This window comes from Ornithorhynchus anatinus, chromosome X5, assembly GCF_004115215.2.
Source record: "Ornithorhynchus anatinus isolate Pmale09 chromosome X5, mOrnAna1.pri.v4, whole genome shotgun sequence".
NCBI classification, from domain to species: Eukaryota; Metazoa; Chordata; class Mammalia; order Monotremata; family Ornithorhynchidae; genus Ornithorhynchus; species Ornithorhynchus anatinus.
The window spans coordinates 3557357-3575097 of NC_041753.1; the positions used below are offsets into that span (position 1 = coordinate 3557357).

At 52.8% G+C, this 17741-nt stretch overlaps 1 protein-coding gene and 5 non-coding genes across 6 annotated transcripts; 2 read left to right on the forward strand and 4 right to left on the reverse strand.

Annotated features, from left to right (window-relative positions):
* Positions 1-3896: 3896 nt before the first annotated feature.
* LOC114808143 (40S ribosomal protein S3a) lies at positions 3897-10776 on the reverse strand. The gene is made up of 6 exons (XM_029055859.2): positions 10666-10776; positions 10382-10485; positions 5887-6074; positions 4721-4929; positions 4378-4487; positions 3897-4066 (listed from the first exon to the last, which is right to left on the reverse strand). The coding sequence occupies exons 1-6, from the start codon at positions 10725-10727 to the stop codon at positions 3945-3947; spliced, it is 795 nt and encodes a 264-aa protein (XP_028911692.1). The 5' UTR covers positions 10728-10776; the 3' UTR covers positions 3897-3944.
* LOC114808364 lies at positions 4575-4645 on the reverse strand. Its single transcript, XR_003756210.1, has one exon. It is a non-coding gene; the product is annotated as a small nucleolar RNA SNORD73 (small nucleolar RNA).
* On the reverse strand, positions 5726-5796 carry LOC114808353. The gene has a single exon (XR_003756199.1). It is a non-coding gene; the product is annotated as a small nucleolar RNA SNORD73 (small nucleolar RNA).
* Positions 10777-13422: 2646 nt separating the features above from the next.
* TRNAA-CGC lies at positions 13423-13494 on the reverse strand. The gene has a single exon. It is a non-coding gene; the product is annotated as a tRNA-Ala (tRNA).
* Positions 13495-14907: 1413 nt separating this feature from the next.
* On the forward strand, positions 14908-14981 carry TRNAN-GUU. The gene has a single exon. It is a non-coding gene; the product is annotated as a tRNA-Asn (tRNA).
* A 1201-nt stretch (positions 14982-16182) lies between these two features.
* On the forward strand, positions 16183-16265 carry TRNAL-CAG. Its single transcript has one exon. It is a non-coding gene; the product is annotated as a tRNA-Leu (tRNA).
* The last annotated feature ends 1476 nt before the right edge of the window (positions 16266-17741 follow it).

Below are 17741 nucleotides of genomic sequence, written 5' to 3' on the forward strand. Positions count from 1 at the left end.
CTAGACTGTAAGCCCGCTGTGGACGGAGAATGCGTCCGTTATCCCGGACCTCCCAAGCGCTTGGTACGGTGCTCCGCGTACAGCAAACTCTCAATAAATATAACTGTACATGCGGTAGGCACTGCGCTAAACGCCGGGGTTCGTATCTCCCGTTTTCCAGATGAGGGAAGGGAAATACGGAAGTGAAATGACTTGCCCAAGGTCCCAGAGCAGACGAGGGGCGGAGCGGGGTTTGGAACTCAATTCTCCTGACTCCCTGGCCCGAGTTCTATCCACTAGGCCACGCTGCTTCCCACTGGCTCTGCTGTTCAGAACAGAGGGTGGGGAAGGGGAGAGGGGGGAATCTTCCACGGGCAAAGCGGCTCCTTTTCCTGTTTCAGCTGACAGAGCTGGCTGCTTTGGGCCATCGACCCCCCCGGACTCCCCTCCCCATCTCCCCACCCCTCCAATCCACTTGGCAAGCTCTCCGGCTTACGGTCCGGGGGGAAGACAGACATGAATAAAGATAGATAAAATGAGATATATACGCAAGTGCCGTGGGGCTGGGAGGGGGGATGAATGGAGTAAGTCAGGGTGGTACAGAAGGGAGTGGAGAAAAGGAAAGGAGGGCTTAGTCGGGGAAGGCCTCTCGGAGACGTGTCTTCCAAGGGAGTGGTGTGGACGTAGATGGAGATTAGAAGAGGATCCAGATCTGAACCTCGAGGGACCCCCCCGGTTGGGGCGGTGGGAGACGGAGGAGCCCGCGAAAGAGAGGCTAGAGAGATTTAAGAGTGGAACCGGGAGAGGACAGGGTCAGTGAAAGCGACGGTGGATTACGTTTACAGAAGGGGGTGGTCGACAGCGTCTTAACCGAGAGGTCGAGGAGGATTAGGATTTGGATTTGGCCAGGTCATCGGGGACCTTCGAGAGGGCGATTGCCGTGGAGCGAAGGGGAAGGAAGCCAGGTCGGAGGGGGTGGAGAAGAGAATCGGAGGACAGAAATTTGAGACGGCGGGTGTCGACGACTTGCCCAAGAGGAAGGATAGGAGGGAGGCGGGGTGATAACCGGAAGGAGCCGTGGGGTCCAGAGAGGTTTTACTTTAGGGCAGGGGAGACACAAACGTGTTTGAGAGCAGAGGGGAAGAAGCCATTGGAGAGCTGGAAGGCGGCAGTTAGGGAAGGAAGAAGGGAGGAGGCAGGTGTTTCGAGAAGGTGCCAAGGAATGGGGTTGGATGTGCAGGTGGAGGGGCTGGATTTTGAGAGAAAGCAGATCTCTTTTAGAAATACTGCTAGGAAAGATGGGAGAGCTGAAGAATGGGGTAGGCACTGGGGAAGAGGAGATTTTAGGGAGATCACCCCTGATATTGTCCATTTTCTTAATAAAGTCAGTGGCCAGGCCACCGGGGTGAGGAATGGGGGTGGGGGAACAGGGGGCCTGAAGGGGAAATGAAATACGTGCACCAACCGGTGAGAGTGATGGGCGTGGGGGTCAATATGGGTAGAGAATTTTGCCAGGCAGAATAGAGGGCAGCGTTAAAGCGTGCAAGGATAAACTCAAAGCGGACCGAGTCGACCTGACATTTAGATTTCCGCCAGCAGCGCTCCGCGGCTCGAGCAGACGGGGCCGGGGTCGCGGGGCCGTGGGTTAGCGGTACGAGATCGACGAAGGGCTGGGGAGCGAGGGGGTCGAGGTCGGTAGAGAGGGCGGTGTTGAGAGCGTCAGTTTGGTCACCGAGGGGAGGATGTTTGAGCGCGGAGGCTTAAGTGGGGCACGGCGACTAAACTTGGATGGCTCAAAAGACTGGGGGTTTCTCCGGGGGAACCGTTCAGATTTCGGGGAGGCGCGTGGGAGAAGAGGCGAGGGTATCGGGGCGAAGAGCTGACTTCCCGAGAGGACTTGGGCCCGGGAGTCAGAAGGGCCCGAGTTCTATACCCAGCTCCGCCAACCGCGTGACCTCGGGCCAGTCATTCTATTTCGGTGCCTCGGTTCTCTCGTCCGTCGAATGGGGAGCCCCGTACTCCCTCCTGTTTAGAGTGCGAGCTCCGCGCATCGCAGGCACCGTGTCCGACCTAATTAGCTCGCGCCTTCCTCGGCGCTTCCGTAAAATACCACAAAAAACGAAACATTGTGTAGCCGAAGACGTTGAGCACCCGGGGCCACACTGCCTCCTTGTGGCTCTTCTGGAGATTCCCTCCCCCGAAATACCCCATAATAGCCTCTATCATTACTAATAACAACGATGATGATGATGGCTCCCGGAGGCCAAGAGACATGAAATGACTTGCCCAAGGTCACCCAGCGGACAAGTGGGATTAGAACCCACGACCTTCCAAGGACTCCCAAGCCCGCCAGACCACCCAGCTTCCGCTTCTTCACCCACGGGTGAGCAAGACGCATCGTAACTGGAGTCTCCTCGGTCGAGCGCTCAGGACAGCGGTCGGGCCCCACGGGGGAACGGGTCGACCGACTCCGTGGCACCGGACTCTCCCCGGCGCTCGGCCGTCCGTAACCGGTGGGTGAGCCCCGCGCGCAGAGCACCGGATGGGAAGCGGCACGGCGCCGTGGACAGACGGGCCTGGGAATCGGGTCGTGGGTTCCAATCCCGGCTCCGCCACTTGTCTGCTGGGTGACCTTGGGCAGGTCACTTTTCTCCGGCCTCCGTGACCTCATCTGTAAAACGGGGACTGAGCCGGTGAGCCCTCCGTGAGACAGGGACTGTATCATTTCAGCACCTGGCCCCTAATGAGCACTTCATACCATAAATATTAATGACGACTACAGTGGTCCTATGTGCTCAGCGCTGCGGTAGATATAGGAAGCATGTGAAGCAGAGTGAAGAGCCCGGGGCCCGGGTTCTGATCCTGTCTCCGCCACTTGCCTACCGGGTGACCTTGGGCAAGTCATATCACTTCTCTGGCCCTTAGTTTCCTCAACTGTAAAACGGGAATAATGTCCGTTCTCCCTCCGACTGCGCTGTACCGGGTTGGACCCAGGCCATCTCCCACACAGGGCTTACAGTCTTAAACCCCATTTTCCAGATGAGGTCACTGACACACAGAGAAGCAACCTGACTCGCCCAGAGTCACACAGCAGAAAAGTGGCAGGGTCGGGATTAGAACCCAGGTCCTCCTGACACCCAGGCCCGTGCTCTATCCACTAATAACAATGTTGGTATTTGTTAAGCGCTTACTATGTGCAGAGCACTGTTCTAAGCGCTGGGGGAGATACAGGGTCATCAGGTTGTCCCATTCATTCAATAGTATTTATTGAGCGCTTACTATGTGCAGAGCACTGTACTAAGCACTTGGAATGGACTATTTGGCAACAGATAGACTATCCCATGTGAGGCTCGGTCTTAATCCCCATTTTACAGATGAGCCAATCGAGGCACAGAGAAGTGAAGTGACTTGCCCACAGTCACACAGCCGCCAGGATTCGAACGCATGACCGCCGACTCCCAAGCCCAGGCTCTTTCCCCTGAGCCACGCTGCTTCTCAAATCCCTATTATTATGATGTTATTAGTGTAGATTATGAGTGGAGGCAAATCAGACCCAATCCCCGTCCCACACGGTGCTCACAGGCTAAGCGAGAGGGACAGCGGCTAGTACCGTTCTCTGTGCCTCAGTTACCTCATCCGCAAAATGGGGATTAAGACCGTGAGCCCCACGTGGGACAACCTGATTCCCCTGTGTCTACCCCAGCGCTTAGAACAGTGCTCTGCACATAGTAAGCGCTTAACAAACACCAACATTATTATTACCGTGAGTTTGGTCCGGAGTTTCTCACTCAGCCCTCGAAACGTGTACGATCGATCGGCGGGTACAAGGATTCCGGGATTTTGGAACCCTTGTGGGAGGCCGGGACGTGCCCGCCCTTCCCCCGGGGGCGGGACGTGGCGGAGGAACCAGGCCGGGCCAGGCGGCACTGAGCCGTGAAGCTCTTTATTCCACGGACGCGCCGGTCTCAGACGGACTCCTGGACGGGCGGCTCGTAGCCGTCGGCGCGCTCCACCTTGGCTCCCGTCTCGTCCCCGGACGGTTTGCTGGATCCGCTGCCTTCTCCGTGCAGCTCCATGAGCTTCCCCACTGGAGACGGGGGGGGGGGGGGGGGGGGGGCAAGCGTCAGAGGTCAAGGGTCCCCAGGAAGGGCCGACGGGGAAGGGAACGGTGGTGACGAGGTCGTATCCGGGGGCAGCCCAGTGCTCCGCGCGCAGTTAAGCGCTCAATACATGCCACCGATTCATCCATCGACTGCAAAGAACGTACAGCAGAAGCACATCCACGGTCTCCGCCCGCCGGGATCGAACCCTTCCCCCGACCCGGAAGACCCGCCCGGCGCCCACGGGACGCGGACGCTTCTAAGCAGGGACGACGGGAAGGATTCCCGCTCCACTCACGCTCGAATTTGGGCTTCTTCAACATCTTGACTTTGCGCACGAAGACGTCGTGGAGGGGGTAGATGGACTGGCAGGCCTTCTCGATGTCTTTGCCGATGCTGTCCGGGATCCTGCGGACGCCGGGCCCCCGCGTTATCGGACGCCCCCGCCCCGCTCGCCGCCCCGGCCCGCCCCCCGCGAGGCGGCCCCGCCGTGGGAACGTCAGAAAATCGCAACGGTGAAATCACAGGGCGTCATCTGGGACCGAAACATGTGGTCATCACCCGTTCCCACGCCTCTTCGCCACCCAGCGAGGGTCCGGGGTCCCCCCACCTCCCCTACCCACCGCCGGGCGGCCGCTCACAACTTGTTGACGACTTCCTTGAGGTCGTTGGTCTGCACCTCGCGGGTCATGATCTCCGTCATCTTCTTGCGGATCTGGCGCACCTGCTGGTGCTGGGCGTACGACGTCTTGCGGATCTGGTTGTTGCGCTTCTTGGTGAAGCCCACGCAGAAGAGGCGCAGCAGGTAGCCGTCCGTCGTCTTGATGTCCACGTGGGCCTCGATCATCGTCTGCGGGCGGGGACGGACGCAGGCCGGCCGTCAGGGCCAGGGAGGACCCGCCCGCACCCGTCTCCCCCCCCCGCCGGAGGGTTTCCGGGCCAGGCCCGTGGAGGAGCCCGAGTGGGCAGAGACCGAGCCCACCCCCCTGCTCCTCCTAGCCCCTCACTTTCCCACCACGCCGGACGCCCGCCGGGGGAGAGCCCGCGACAGCCGTCCATCAGATTGGGCCTGCCCATCCCACACGATCACTCCATCTCCTTCCCGGTTTGCCTCCTGCCCCCCCGATCTCTCCTTTCCGCTATTCTTTGGGACCCCGTTCTTCCCCCCGGGGCCCCGCTTTACACCGGTCCCAGTTCTCCAGTTCTTACTCATCTCCTTTGCTTTCCGCTTTCCCCCGCGAGTCTCAATTCACACGCACCACGTACGGTCTGAGCGAACCCGGGGTCACAGCCCACGTGCGCCGCCCCCCCCCCCCCCCAACAGAGTCTCCCCCAAGTAGACTGGTCCACCCCGCCTTTTATCCAGAATGTCCCGCAGTCTCCTCAACCCCCTGCAGATTCTGCAAGCTCCCATTCTCCCCCCTAGACTGGAAGCGCGCTGTGGGCAGGGAACGGGTCTGCCGATTCATTCAATCGGATCTATTGAGCGTTTACTGTGTGGAGAGCACTGTACTAAGCGGTTAACTCTTGTACTGCACTCTCCCAAGCGCTCCGAACAGTGCTCTGCGCACACTAAGCGCTCAATAAACACGACTGATCGACAACCGGTCGGACAAGGCGGTCCCCGCCTCCGCCGCAGCACTCGGGACGTCAGAAAAATGCAACAGTCAAATCACGGGACGTCATCTGGGACCGAAACATCTTGTCATCACGTATCCCTGCCCCTCTCCTGCCCTGGTCCGGGGACCACGGGGGCCCTGCCGACGCCCCCCCATCCGCCCCTCCGCCCCACCGGTGCCGGGCCCACCTGCCACTTCTTGACCATGGAGCACATCTTGTCGCGGGTCAGGTCCATCCCGTGGAAGTTGGTCAGGCAGTTCTTGCCCTGGACGTCCTCGGTGATGAGCTTGAACTTGCGGAAGGCCACCTCGTCGTTCTGCAGGTCGGCCAGACTCACCTCGAACACCCGGCCCTTGAGGCCGTCGGACGCGATCTCTACAGGGCGGGAGGACGGGAGCGGGCTGGTGAAGGAGAGACTCCCCTCTCCCGCCCCTACACGGCAGCGCCTTCCCGGAACCCCGAGCCACTTCCTCCAAGGGACCTTCCCAGACCGCTCCCCTTGAGAAGCGCCCAGGCTCGGGAGTCAGATGATCGCGGGTTCTAATCCTGCCCACAAGTGACCTTAATCAAGTCACTTTACTTCTCTGGGCCTCAGTTACCTCATCCCGAAAATGGGGACCGAGAATGGGAGCCCCATGTGAGAAGGGGATTGCGTTCCAACTGATTTGCTTGCATCCACCCCAGCGCTTAGGACAGTGGCTAGCACACGGTAAGTACTTAACAGACACCACGATTATTATCGGTGCCACCCGGTTCTTACCCAGTCACGTTAGTACAGTGCTCTGCACATAGTAAGCACTCAATAAATACTATCGGATGAATGAGAGAGATTGTGAACCATATGGAACTGGGTCCAACATGATTATTTTGTATCTACAGTGCTTGGCATGAAGTAGGTGCTTAATAAATACCACAATTATTAGGATTTACAGGCTTGCTGCTCACTAGTCAGGAAAGTCCTCCCCCCTCTCACCCCCTCTAATCAACTCACCCCTGCGGCAGGCAATTCCTGATTTAAACTGGCACACCACCCCCACCTGACTTCCAAGTCCCGTCAGTTTTTGGTAATTTATAATAATTACGGTGCTTGCAAACCACCAGACGCCAGGCTCTGCTCCAAGTATTCTAAGCACCAGGTGCCAAGCGCTGTTCTAAGCACTGGGGGAGATACAAGCGAATCAGGTTGGACAGAGTCCCTGTCCCAGCGACCTCCCAGTCTGAATCCCCATTTTACAGATGAAGTAACTGAGGCGCGAGAAGTCAGGTGACTTGCCCAAGGTCACTCAGCAGGCATGTGGAGGAGCTGGGATTAGAACCCAGGATCTGTGACTTCCAGGCCCATGCTCTTTCCACTAGGCCATGCTCCCAGTAGCACTCAACCCCATCAATGGTATTTATTGAGTGCTTAGTAAGTGCAGAGCACTGTACTAAACGCTTGGGCGAGTACAATATAACGGAGTGGGCCGCCGTGTTCCCAGCTCACAAGGAGCTGTTCTTCTGTTGTCTGTCTCCCCCTTCTAGACTGCGAGCCCGCTGTTGGACAGGGTTGTCTCTATCAGTCGCCGAACTGTACTTTCCAAGCCTTTAGTTCAGTGCTCTGCACACAGGAAGCGCTCGATAAATATGACGATGAAGGAATGAAGGAGTTTACGTCCCTATTTTTATTCTCCTTATTTCTTCTACCTGTAGCTTGCTTTAGTCTCCTTCTCCCCAGTTACGGTATAAACTCCTCGAGCGGTGGGATGCTGTCTCCTCGTTTAATTGTACGCTCTCAAACTGCCCTCTCAGCCTTCCGCACAGAGTTGATGCCCGACAAGTGACTGGAGAGTATCTTCATTCCTGCATGTCTATTACTCCTCGCCGAACTGGTGAACATGCACCGTTTAGCTAGTAGCTAAGGGGTTTACCGAGGGCCGACGTGGCACAAGGCTTGGGAGAATACAACAGAAAACACGCACGGCCTGGTGAAAACAGCCCGGGCCTGGGAGTCGGAGGATGTGGGTTCTAATCCAGCCCCTGCCACCTGTGTACTGGGTAACCTAGGGCAGGTCGCTCTTCTGTGCTTCAGTTTCCTCAATTGGAAAATGGGGATTCAACACCAGTTCTCTCTCTCTCTTTTAATGGTATCGGTAATGAGTTTACTATGGAGTAGAAACAAGTTAGATAGGCCACGCGGAGCTCAGGCTTCATCCCCACTTTACAGATGAGGTAACCGAGGCACGGACGAGTGAACTGACTCGCCTAAGGTCACGCAGCAAATGAACGGCAGAGCCGGGATTGGAACCCCAATCCCGACTTGCGGGCCCACGCTTTTTCTTACTCAGACTGTGAACCCCACGTGGGACGGCGATTAAATCCTACCTGAATAGCTTGTCTACTTGCCTGGCACGTAGTAAGCGCGCGACAAAAACCATCTATAAAAAAATGCCACTCAGAAGGACCTCTTGTCTGCCCTGTTGGACTGTAACTCCTCAGAGGCAGGTCTTATGTCTCTATGGCCTCCAAGCGTCTGGTACAGTGCCGCCGCAGTCCAGTAGCTAGCCGACCGCTCCCACTGATCCAGACGCACACCAACGAGAACGTCTTCTCAGGCCAACAAGTCTGCTTTCCTTGAACCGGGACCTGGGTTCTACTCCCGGCTCCACCGCTTGTCTGCTGCGCGACCTTGGACAAGTCACTTCTCTTCCTCTGGGCTTCAGTTCCCAGTTCTGTAAAATGGGGGTGAAGACTGTGAGCCCCACGTGGGACATGGAGAGTGTTCAGACTCTCCCCCGATTAGACTGTAAGCCCATCAGAGGGCAGGGACCGTCTCTGTTACCGATTTGTACATTCCAAGCGCTTAGAACAGTGATCTGCACACAGTAAGCGCTCAATAAATACTACTGAATGGTCACCCTGAGCTTAGTACAGTGCCTGGTACACAGTAAGCGCTTAACCAATTCTAATAAAACAAAAACACTCGCCGCCAAATCCAAACCATAGCACAACTCTGCTCTTCCCACTCAATGTTGGGCCTTTACAGTGACAGCAACAGTATTTAAGGGTCTTCTCTGTGCGACACACTCTACTAACCACTGCGCAATAGTAACAACTGTGACATTTGCTAAGCGCTTACTAGGGGCCAGGCACTGGACCTACCTGGGTAGATTCAAGGTAATCAGGTTGGACACGGTCCCCGTCCCACAAAGAGCTCCTACAGTCCTAATCCCTAGTTTACAGATGACACAACTGAGGCCCTGAAGTGACTTGTCCGAGGCACAGAGCGGAGGAGCGGCGGAACTGGGAGTAGAATTCAGGTCCTTCTGACTCCCAGGCGCGGGTTCTGTAAAGACTCGATCCCTGTCCCTTGAGCTTCCCATACTGTTCCTGACACCCTAACCCAAGCTCCCAGATTCCAAGGTGTTCCCTGGCCCTGCCCAACGGGAAACGGGGCCCAGGGCCTCCTGCCCGTGCCGTCCCTGGGGTACAAATACAGTCTCCCTCTTTGCCACGTCACCTCCTGGTCCATCACCCCAATACCTGCAGGAAGCAGAATGAGTGGTGTCCTACGCACCCTGCCCGACAATCCTAACCTCTCCTCACCGTACCCCAATCTCGTTTATCTTGCCGCCCGTGTTATCCCCTAAACCACGCTGGTTCTCTAAGAGTGACTTTATTCATTCAGTAGTATTTATGGAGCGCTTACTATGTGCAGAGCACTGTACTACGCGCTTGGAATGGACAATCCGGCAACAGAGATGATCCCTGCCCAATGACTTGCACTGGAGAAGCAGCATGGCTCAGTGGAAAGAGCACGAGCTTGGCAGTCAGAAGTTTGGAGCTTTAATCCCGGCTCCGCCACTTGTCAGCTGCGTGACCTTGGGCAAATCACTTAACTCCTCTGGGCCTCAGTTACCTCACCTGGAAAATGGGGATGAAGACGGTCATTCGTTCAATAGTATTTATTCAATAGTATTTATTGAGCTCTATGTGCAGAGCACTGTACTAAGCGCTTGGAATATAGTTTGGCAATAGAGACAATCCCTGCCCATTGACGGGCTTACAGTCTAATCAGAGGTCAGGAGTTCTAATCCCGGCTCCACCACTTGTCAGCTGTGTGACTGTGGGCAAGTCACTTCACTTCTCTGTGCCTCAGTTCCGTCATCTGTAAACTGGGGATAGATTTGTGAGCCGCACGTGGGCCAACCTGATTACCCTGTATCTACCCCAGCGCTTAGAACAGTGCTCTGCACATAGTAAGCGCTTAACAAATACCAACATTATCATTAATCGTTGTCCACATGGGACAACTTGATCTGCTTGCTTAGAACAGTGCTTGGCACACCGTAAGGGCTTAACAAATGCCACGATTATTACTCTTAGTGCCACATCCATCATTTGCATATATTTTTACTACCCTATTTATTTCGTTAATGAGATGTCCATTCCCTTGATTCTATTTATTGCTATTGCTATCCGTCTCCCCAGATTAGACTGTGAGCCCGTCACTGGGCAGGGACTGTCTCTATCTGTTGCCGACTTGTCCACCCCAAGCGCTTAGTACAGTGCTCTGCACACAGTAAGCGCTCAGTAAATACTACTGAATGAATGCACATCACAGGTGGGGCGAGGGGAGGCAGGATTCGAACCCAGGTCCTCCGGGCGCCTGGGTTTTCTCCGCCGGGCGGTGACGGCAGACTTACTGGTTCCCTGCGTCCTGGTGACCAGGGTCTTGCCGATGTTGCGGATGTTGAACATGGCCGGGGCCTTGACATCGTACCAGTCCTTCTTGGAGAAGGGATCCACCCTGGGGTCAAAGGGCAGAGTGACGAGGGGGGGACCCGGATGGAGGAGGCGGCCGGGGGCTCGCGCTCGGGTCCCGCGCCCGCCCGCCGCTCCATCCGCCGCCATCCGCCTCCATCCGGCCCCCGCCGCCGCCCGAGACCCGCGGGACAAGCCCGGCGGGGCCCCCCACCGCCCCACTTACACCTTCTTTTTGGCCCCCTTCTTGCCGCCTTTAGTCAGGCGCTTGTTCTTCCCCACGGCCATCGCGCCCGCCGCGAGGGAAAAGAGACCGGAAGTAGGGCCCGCGCGACGCCTTGACGGGGAGGTGGGCGAGGCCGCGAGGCCCCGCCCCTTCCCGCTCCCCCGCCAATCACAGAGGGACCCCTCTGAACCCTCGCGAGAACTGGAGGGCGAGGCGGAAAGGAGGGGGGCCGTGACGTCATCCCCATTCATTCAATAGTATTTATTGAGCGCTTACTATGTGCAGAGCACTATAGTAAGCGCTTGGAATGTGCAACTCGGCAACAGATAGAGATAGTCCCTGCCCTTTGACGGGCTTACGGTCTAATCCCAGGATAGACGGACAGACAAGAACAATAGCAATAAATAGAATCAAGGGGATGAACATCTCATTAAAACAATAGCAGATGAATAGAATTAAGGCGATGTACATTTCATTAACAAAATAAATAGGGTAATGAAAATATATACAGTTGAATCCCCATCCTACTTGGTTTTTTTATGCTATCTAATAATGTTGGTATTTGTTAAGCGCTTACTATGTGCAGAGCACTGTTCTAAGCGCTGGGGTATTCATTCATTCAATAGTATTTATTGAGCGCTTACTATGTGCAGAGCCCTGTACTAAGCGCTTGGAATGAACAAGTCGGCAACAGATAGAGACAGTCCATGTCCTTCGACGGGCTTACGGTCTAATCGGGGGAGACAGACAAGAACAATGGCAATAAATAGAGTCGAGGGGAAGGACATCTCGTAAAAACAATGGCGACTAAATAGAATCGAGGCGATGTGCATTTCATTAACAGAATCAATAGGGTAGTGAAAATATATACAGCTGAGCAGACGAGTACGGTGCTGAGGGGATGGGAAGGGAGAGGGGGAGAGGGGGAGGAGCAGAGGGAAATGGGGGGAAAAGAGGGTTAAGCTGCGGAGAGGTGAAGGGGGGCGGTAGAGGGAGTAGAGGGAGAAGGGGAGCTCAGTCTGGGAAGGCCTCTTGGAGGAGGTGAGTTTTAAGTAGGGTTTTGAAGAGGGGAAGAGAATCAGTTTGGCAGAGGTGAGGAGGGAGGGGTAGATACAGGGTAATCAGGTTGTGCCACGTGAGGCTCACAGTTAATCCCCATTTTACAGATGCGGTAACTGAGGCACAGAGAAGTGAAGTGACTTGCCCACAGTCACACAGCTGACAAGTGGCAGAGTCGGGAGTCGAACCCATGACCTCTGATTCCGAAGCCCAGGCTCTTTCCACTGCTTCCTAATAATAATGTTGGTATTTGTTAAGCCCTTACTATGTGCAGAGCACCGTTCTAAGCGCTGGGGTAGATGCAAGGTCATCAGGTTGTCCCATGTGGGGCTCACAGTCTTCATCCCCATTATCCAGATGAGGTAACAGAGGCCCAGAGAAGTGACTTGCCCACAGTCACACAGCTGACAAGTGGCGGAGTCAGGATTCGAACCCATGACCTCTGACTCCCAAGGACGCTGCTTCTCTATGTCCCAGGCACTGTACTAAGCGCTGAGGTAGATGCAAGCGAATCAGGTTGGACACAGTCCGTGTTCCCCGTGGGGCTGGGGGTCTTAATCCCCATTTTACAGATGAGGTCACTGAGGCCCAGAGAAGTGAAGTGACTTGCCCGAGGTCACACAGCAGACGGGTGGCAGAGGCAGGATTAGACCCAAGGTCCTATAATAATAATGTTGGCATTTGTTAAGTGCTTACTATGTGCCATACACTGTTCTAAGCGCTGGGAAGGGTACAATAATAATAATAAGGTCGGTATTTGTTAAGCACTTACTATGTGCAGAGCACTGTTTTAAGCGCTGGGGTAGATACAGGGTAATCAGGTTGTCCCACATGAGGCTCACAGTCTTAATCCCCATTTTACAGATGAGGGAACTGAGGCACAGAGAAGTGAAGTGACTTGCCCACAGTCACAGGCGATCAGGTTGTCCCACGTGGGGCCCTTGATCTACCCAAGCTCACCTCTCGACCTCCTCTTATTGTAGTATTGAACTGCTGCCTGGGTACAATCCCAGCTCTGCCACTTGTCAGCTGTGTGACTGTGGGCAAGTCACTTCACTTCTCTGGGCCTCAGTGACCTCATCTGTAAAATGGGGATTAAGACCGTGAGCCCCACGTGGGACATCCTGATTCCCCTGTGTCTACCCCAGCGCTTAGAACAGTGCTCGGCACATAGTAAGCGCTTAACAAATACCAACATTATTATTATTATTACAAGGTATAGGGTATAGTCAGATCAGACCCAATCCCTGCCCCTCGTGGGTCTGAATCAATTAGTCGGTGATTTTACTGAGTGACTAATAACAATAATTATGGTGTTCTTAAGCGCTTACTATGTGCCAAGCGCCCTTCTAAGCGCTGGGGTAAATACAAGGTAATCAGGTTGTCCCAGGCGGGGCTCCCAGTCTGAATCCCCGTTTTCCAGATGAGGTCACTGAGGCCCAGAGCAGTGACTTGCCCAAAGTCACCCAGCTGACAAGTGGCGGAGCCGGGATCGGAAGCCACGACCCCTGACTCCCAACTGCTTCTACCCACCCCAGCGCTTATACAGTGCCTGGCACATAGTGAGCGCTTAACAGATACTTTAATTATTAGTGTTAGTGATGATGATAATAGGAAAAGGGAGGGGGAGGGCGGCAAGGTCATCTCCCCGCTTGCCAGAGCCAGATTGAAGGGAGAGAGGGGAAAAAGGGAAAATCGTGGAGATGCCGGGGATCGAACCCGGGGCCTCATACATGCGAAGCATGCGCTCTACCACTGAGCTACATCCCCTCCTCTTCCTGCTTTCTCTGTCCTCCTTTTCCTGCCAAATCTTTTCTTTCCCGCTTCTGGATAGGATTGGATTGGGGACTAAAGTGGCCCTCAGCACCTGAGGTTGTTCATTCATTCAATCGTATTTATTGAGCAGTTAGTGGATGCAGAGCACTGTACTAAGCGCTTAAAAACGACAATGTGAAGTGATACCAATTATTGTCATGGTATTTGTTGAGCGCTTACTATGTGCCGCGCACTAAGCGCTGGGGTAGATACAGCCTGATCACCTTGTATCCCCCAGCGCTTAGAACAGTGCTCTGCAAATACCAACATTATTATTATTATTATTACAGGGTGATCAGACTGTCCCACGTGGGGGAGAGCTCACAGTTTTAGCCCCATTTTGCAGATGAGATAACTCAGGCAAAGAAAAGTTAGGTGACTTGGCCAGGGTCACACAGCAGACAAGTGGCGGAGCGAGGATTAGAACCCACGTCCTCTGACTCCCAAGCCCGGCCTCTTTCCACTAAACCACGCTGCTTTTGTTTGTTATTATATATTCAAAACATGTACTTTTGTTTATTATTATTTTTGTTGTTGTTGTATTTGTGAAACTGTTGTTGGGTAGGGATTGTCTCTGTTGTCGAATTGTACTTTCCAAGCGCTTAGTACAGTGCTGTGCACACAGTAAGCGCTCAATAAATACGATTGGATGGATGGATGGATGGATGGATGGATGGATGGATGGATGGATGGATGGATGGATGGATGGATGAGTGCCAAGCACTGTTCTAAACGCTGGGATAGAGAAGAAGCCGGGCTTAATAGAAAGAGGACTTGCGTTCTAATCCCACCTCCGCCACTTGTCTGCTGTGTGACCCTGGGCAAGTCACTTAACTTCTCTGTGTCTCAGTTACCTCCTTTGGAAAATGGGGACGAAAAGCGTGAGCCCCATGTGGGACAACCTGATTGCTCTGTATCTACCTCAGCCCTTAGAATAGTGCTTGGCACAGAGTGAGAGCTTAACAAATGCCAACATTATTATTATTATTATTATGAAGGTGCTGTGGTGGAGGAGGAGGAGGTGGAGTATTTAAGCACTTTGGGTCTGAGACCAGGTGTGACTTTGGGCAAGTCACTTAACTTCTCTGTGCCTCAGTTGCTTCATTTGTAAAATGGGGTTGTCCAAGTGGGACAACCTGATGATTTTGTATCTCCCCCAGTTCTTAGGAACAGTGCTTGGCACAGAGTAAGCGCTGAACAAATACCATCATCATTATTATTATAAGAAAGCAGGAGGTGGGGGGAGTAGGGTAGGAAGTTGAGAAGTTAGGGAAGGCCTCATGGAAAAAATCTAATATCGTCTAAATAGATTTAATTTCTGGTGTCATCGGGATGAGGAGGAATAACGGAAAAAACGGTAGCAGGGAGGTCTCTGTGGCGCAATCGGTTAGCGCGTTCGGCTGTTAACCGAAAGGTTGGTGGTTCGAGCCCACCCAGGGACGCAATGTTTTTAAATAATAATAATAAAAAAGAGATTATATTTCTCTTACCTAATTCACTCTCATCAACACCTCTGGACTCAGGTTCCCTCGCCCGCCCATAATCACCTCCAGCGGTAATTCTCAGCTCAACTTTCCCTCCATCACTTGCCAACTGTATGCTTTAAATTCAGAGTTTTCTACTTTTAAATACTGTTTCTAGATCCAATCTCCCCGACTTAGATCGGGGGCCCATACGGGCCCGGCAGTGTTTATCTGCCTGTCTCCGTCCTCTGCCTTTTCCTTCCTCCTCCAACCCTACCAACATTATTATTATTACTTACCATGGTCCTAAGAAGTCATTCTTGGGATCTAATCAAGACAGTGCCACTTTGTTGTGTGACCTTTGGGAAGTCACTTAATTTTTCTGTGCCTCAGTTACCTCGTATGTAAGAAAATGCAGTTAAGACCGTGAGCCCCAGGTGGGACATGGATTGTGTATAACCTGATTATCTTGTATCTTCCCCAGCTCTTAGTACAGTGCCTGGCATATAGTAAGCGGTTAACAAATACCATGTCGTTATTATTATTCTAATAAGTCACTTCACTTCTCTGTCTCAGTTTCCTTATCTGTACATTGAGGGTTAAGCCTGTGAGCCCCATGTGGGACATGAACTGTGTCCAACCTGATTATCTTGTATCAACCCCAAGGCTTAGTACAGTGCCTAGCACTGAGTAAGCGCTTAACAAATACAATGTCATTATTATTATTCTAATAAATCACGTCACTTCTCTGTGCCTCAATTTCCTTATCTGTAAAATGGGGATTAGGACTGTGAGCTCCACGCGGGACAAGGACCATGTCTAACCCTATTAGCTTGTATTCACCCCAATGCTTAGGACAGTGCCTGGCACATAGAAAGCGCTCAACAAGCACCCCCTTCCCACATTGCTCCCAGCTATCCCCTCCTGGACAGGGAATGTGTCTTGTCTTCCCCCCAGACTGTAAACTTGTTGTAGACAGGGAATGTATCTATTTATTGTTGTATTTTACTCTCCTAAACGCTCAGTACAGTGCTTTGCACTCGATAAATAAGCACTCAATAAATGCGATTGAATGAATGAATGAATGAATGAATTGGACAGGAAAATATCTCAAGAAAGAAAACGAGGAAAGGGCTGTGTCTAGGAATTTTATAAGTATCCAGTGTGACAGAGGCAACGAGTCAGGATGGCCGAGCGGTCTAAGGCGCTGCGTTCAGGTCGCAGTCTCCCCTGGAGGCGTGGGTTCGAATCCCACTCCTGACAAGTGTCTCTTTTCCATACCCGAAACGAAAGCAGGAACCATTTTGACTCCACTTCCGCCTCTGGCTATGGCCTTCCTAGTCATTCAGTAGTATTTATTGAGCGCTCACTATGTACAGAGCACTGCACTAGGCGCTTGGAATGTACAAATCGGTAACAGATAAAGTCCCTGCCCTTTGACGGGCTTACAGTCTAATCGGGGGAGACGATTAGACTGTCTTCACGCCTCAGGTGGGCACTGGTTTAATTAATAATTGTGGTATTTGTTAAGTGCTTACTATCTGCCAGTAATGGTACTAGGCACTGGGGTGGGTACATGCAAAATGAGTTGGCCATGAGACTAGAACCCATGACCTTCTGACTCCCAGGCCCCTGCTCCATCTGCTATGACATGCAGAAGGAAAAGGAAAAGAAGGAGGGAGATTAGAAATTAGTTAGGAATGGTTTCCTGGAGAAGTTGCACCTACCAAGTCTGGTATATTGTGCTCTCCCAAGCGCTTAGTATAGTGTTCTGCACCCAGTAATTGCTCAATAAATACAATTGATTAAAGGATTAATTGTTATAAACCGTTTGCAGACTGAAGAAACATTTAATCTTGTCTCTGCCACTTGTCTGCTGTGTGTCCTTGTCCAAGTCACTTAACTTCTCTGTGCCTCAGTTACCTCATCTGTAAAATGGGGATTGAGACTGTGGACCCCACTGTGTCCAATACGGTTTGCTTGTATCCACCCCAGCCCTTAGAACAGTGCCTGGCCCCCAAGTGCTTAACAAATACCACGATTGTTATTATTTAAAGAGAGCGGAGGTGATCTTTCAGTCCGCACCAAGGAAGACATTCATACAAACAAAAGTTTGTATTGACCAGAGCGAATCGTCACCATAGAATTCTGTTACCTAGGCAGCACAAAACCCGGTAGCACCGTGAGAGACGAGTCAGTAGAAAACGGAATAAAGAAGACCAGCTTTTGGAGGTGGTCACACGGAGTGTGGTGGCTGTGTGGAATCAGATTCCAGACCGAACTGACGGTCTTTCTCCTTCACCTTTCCGGTCTCGGCTGAGATTCCCAACTCCTGTTCAGGCCTGCTCCAGTGCCCAATCAATCAATTGTATTTATTGAGCACTCACTGTATGCAGAACTCTGTACTAAGGGTGTCTGTACTACAGACACTTTCCTGTCCACAACCAGCTTGACCCATTAGGGCAGTCAATCATATTTACTGAATGCTTTCTGTGTTCAGAGCACTGTACTGGGTGCTGAGGAAAGTACTACATAATAATAAAACAGACACATACCCTGCCCATAACGAGCTTATAGTCTAGAGGACACACACCACATTCTCCATCCAAACAATCAATACTATTGATTGTGCACTTACTTTGTTTAGAGTACGGTGGAGTTAGTAGACTTGTTGGCTATAGAGGGAGACAGAAATGAAAATATAATGCGATACAATAATTTGTAGTGTACTTTCCCAAG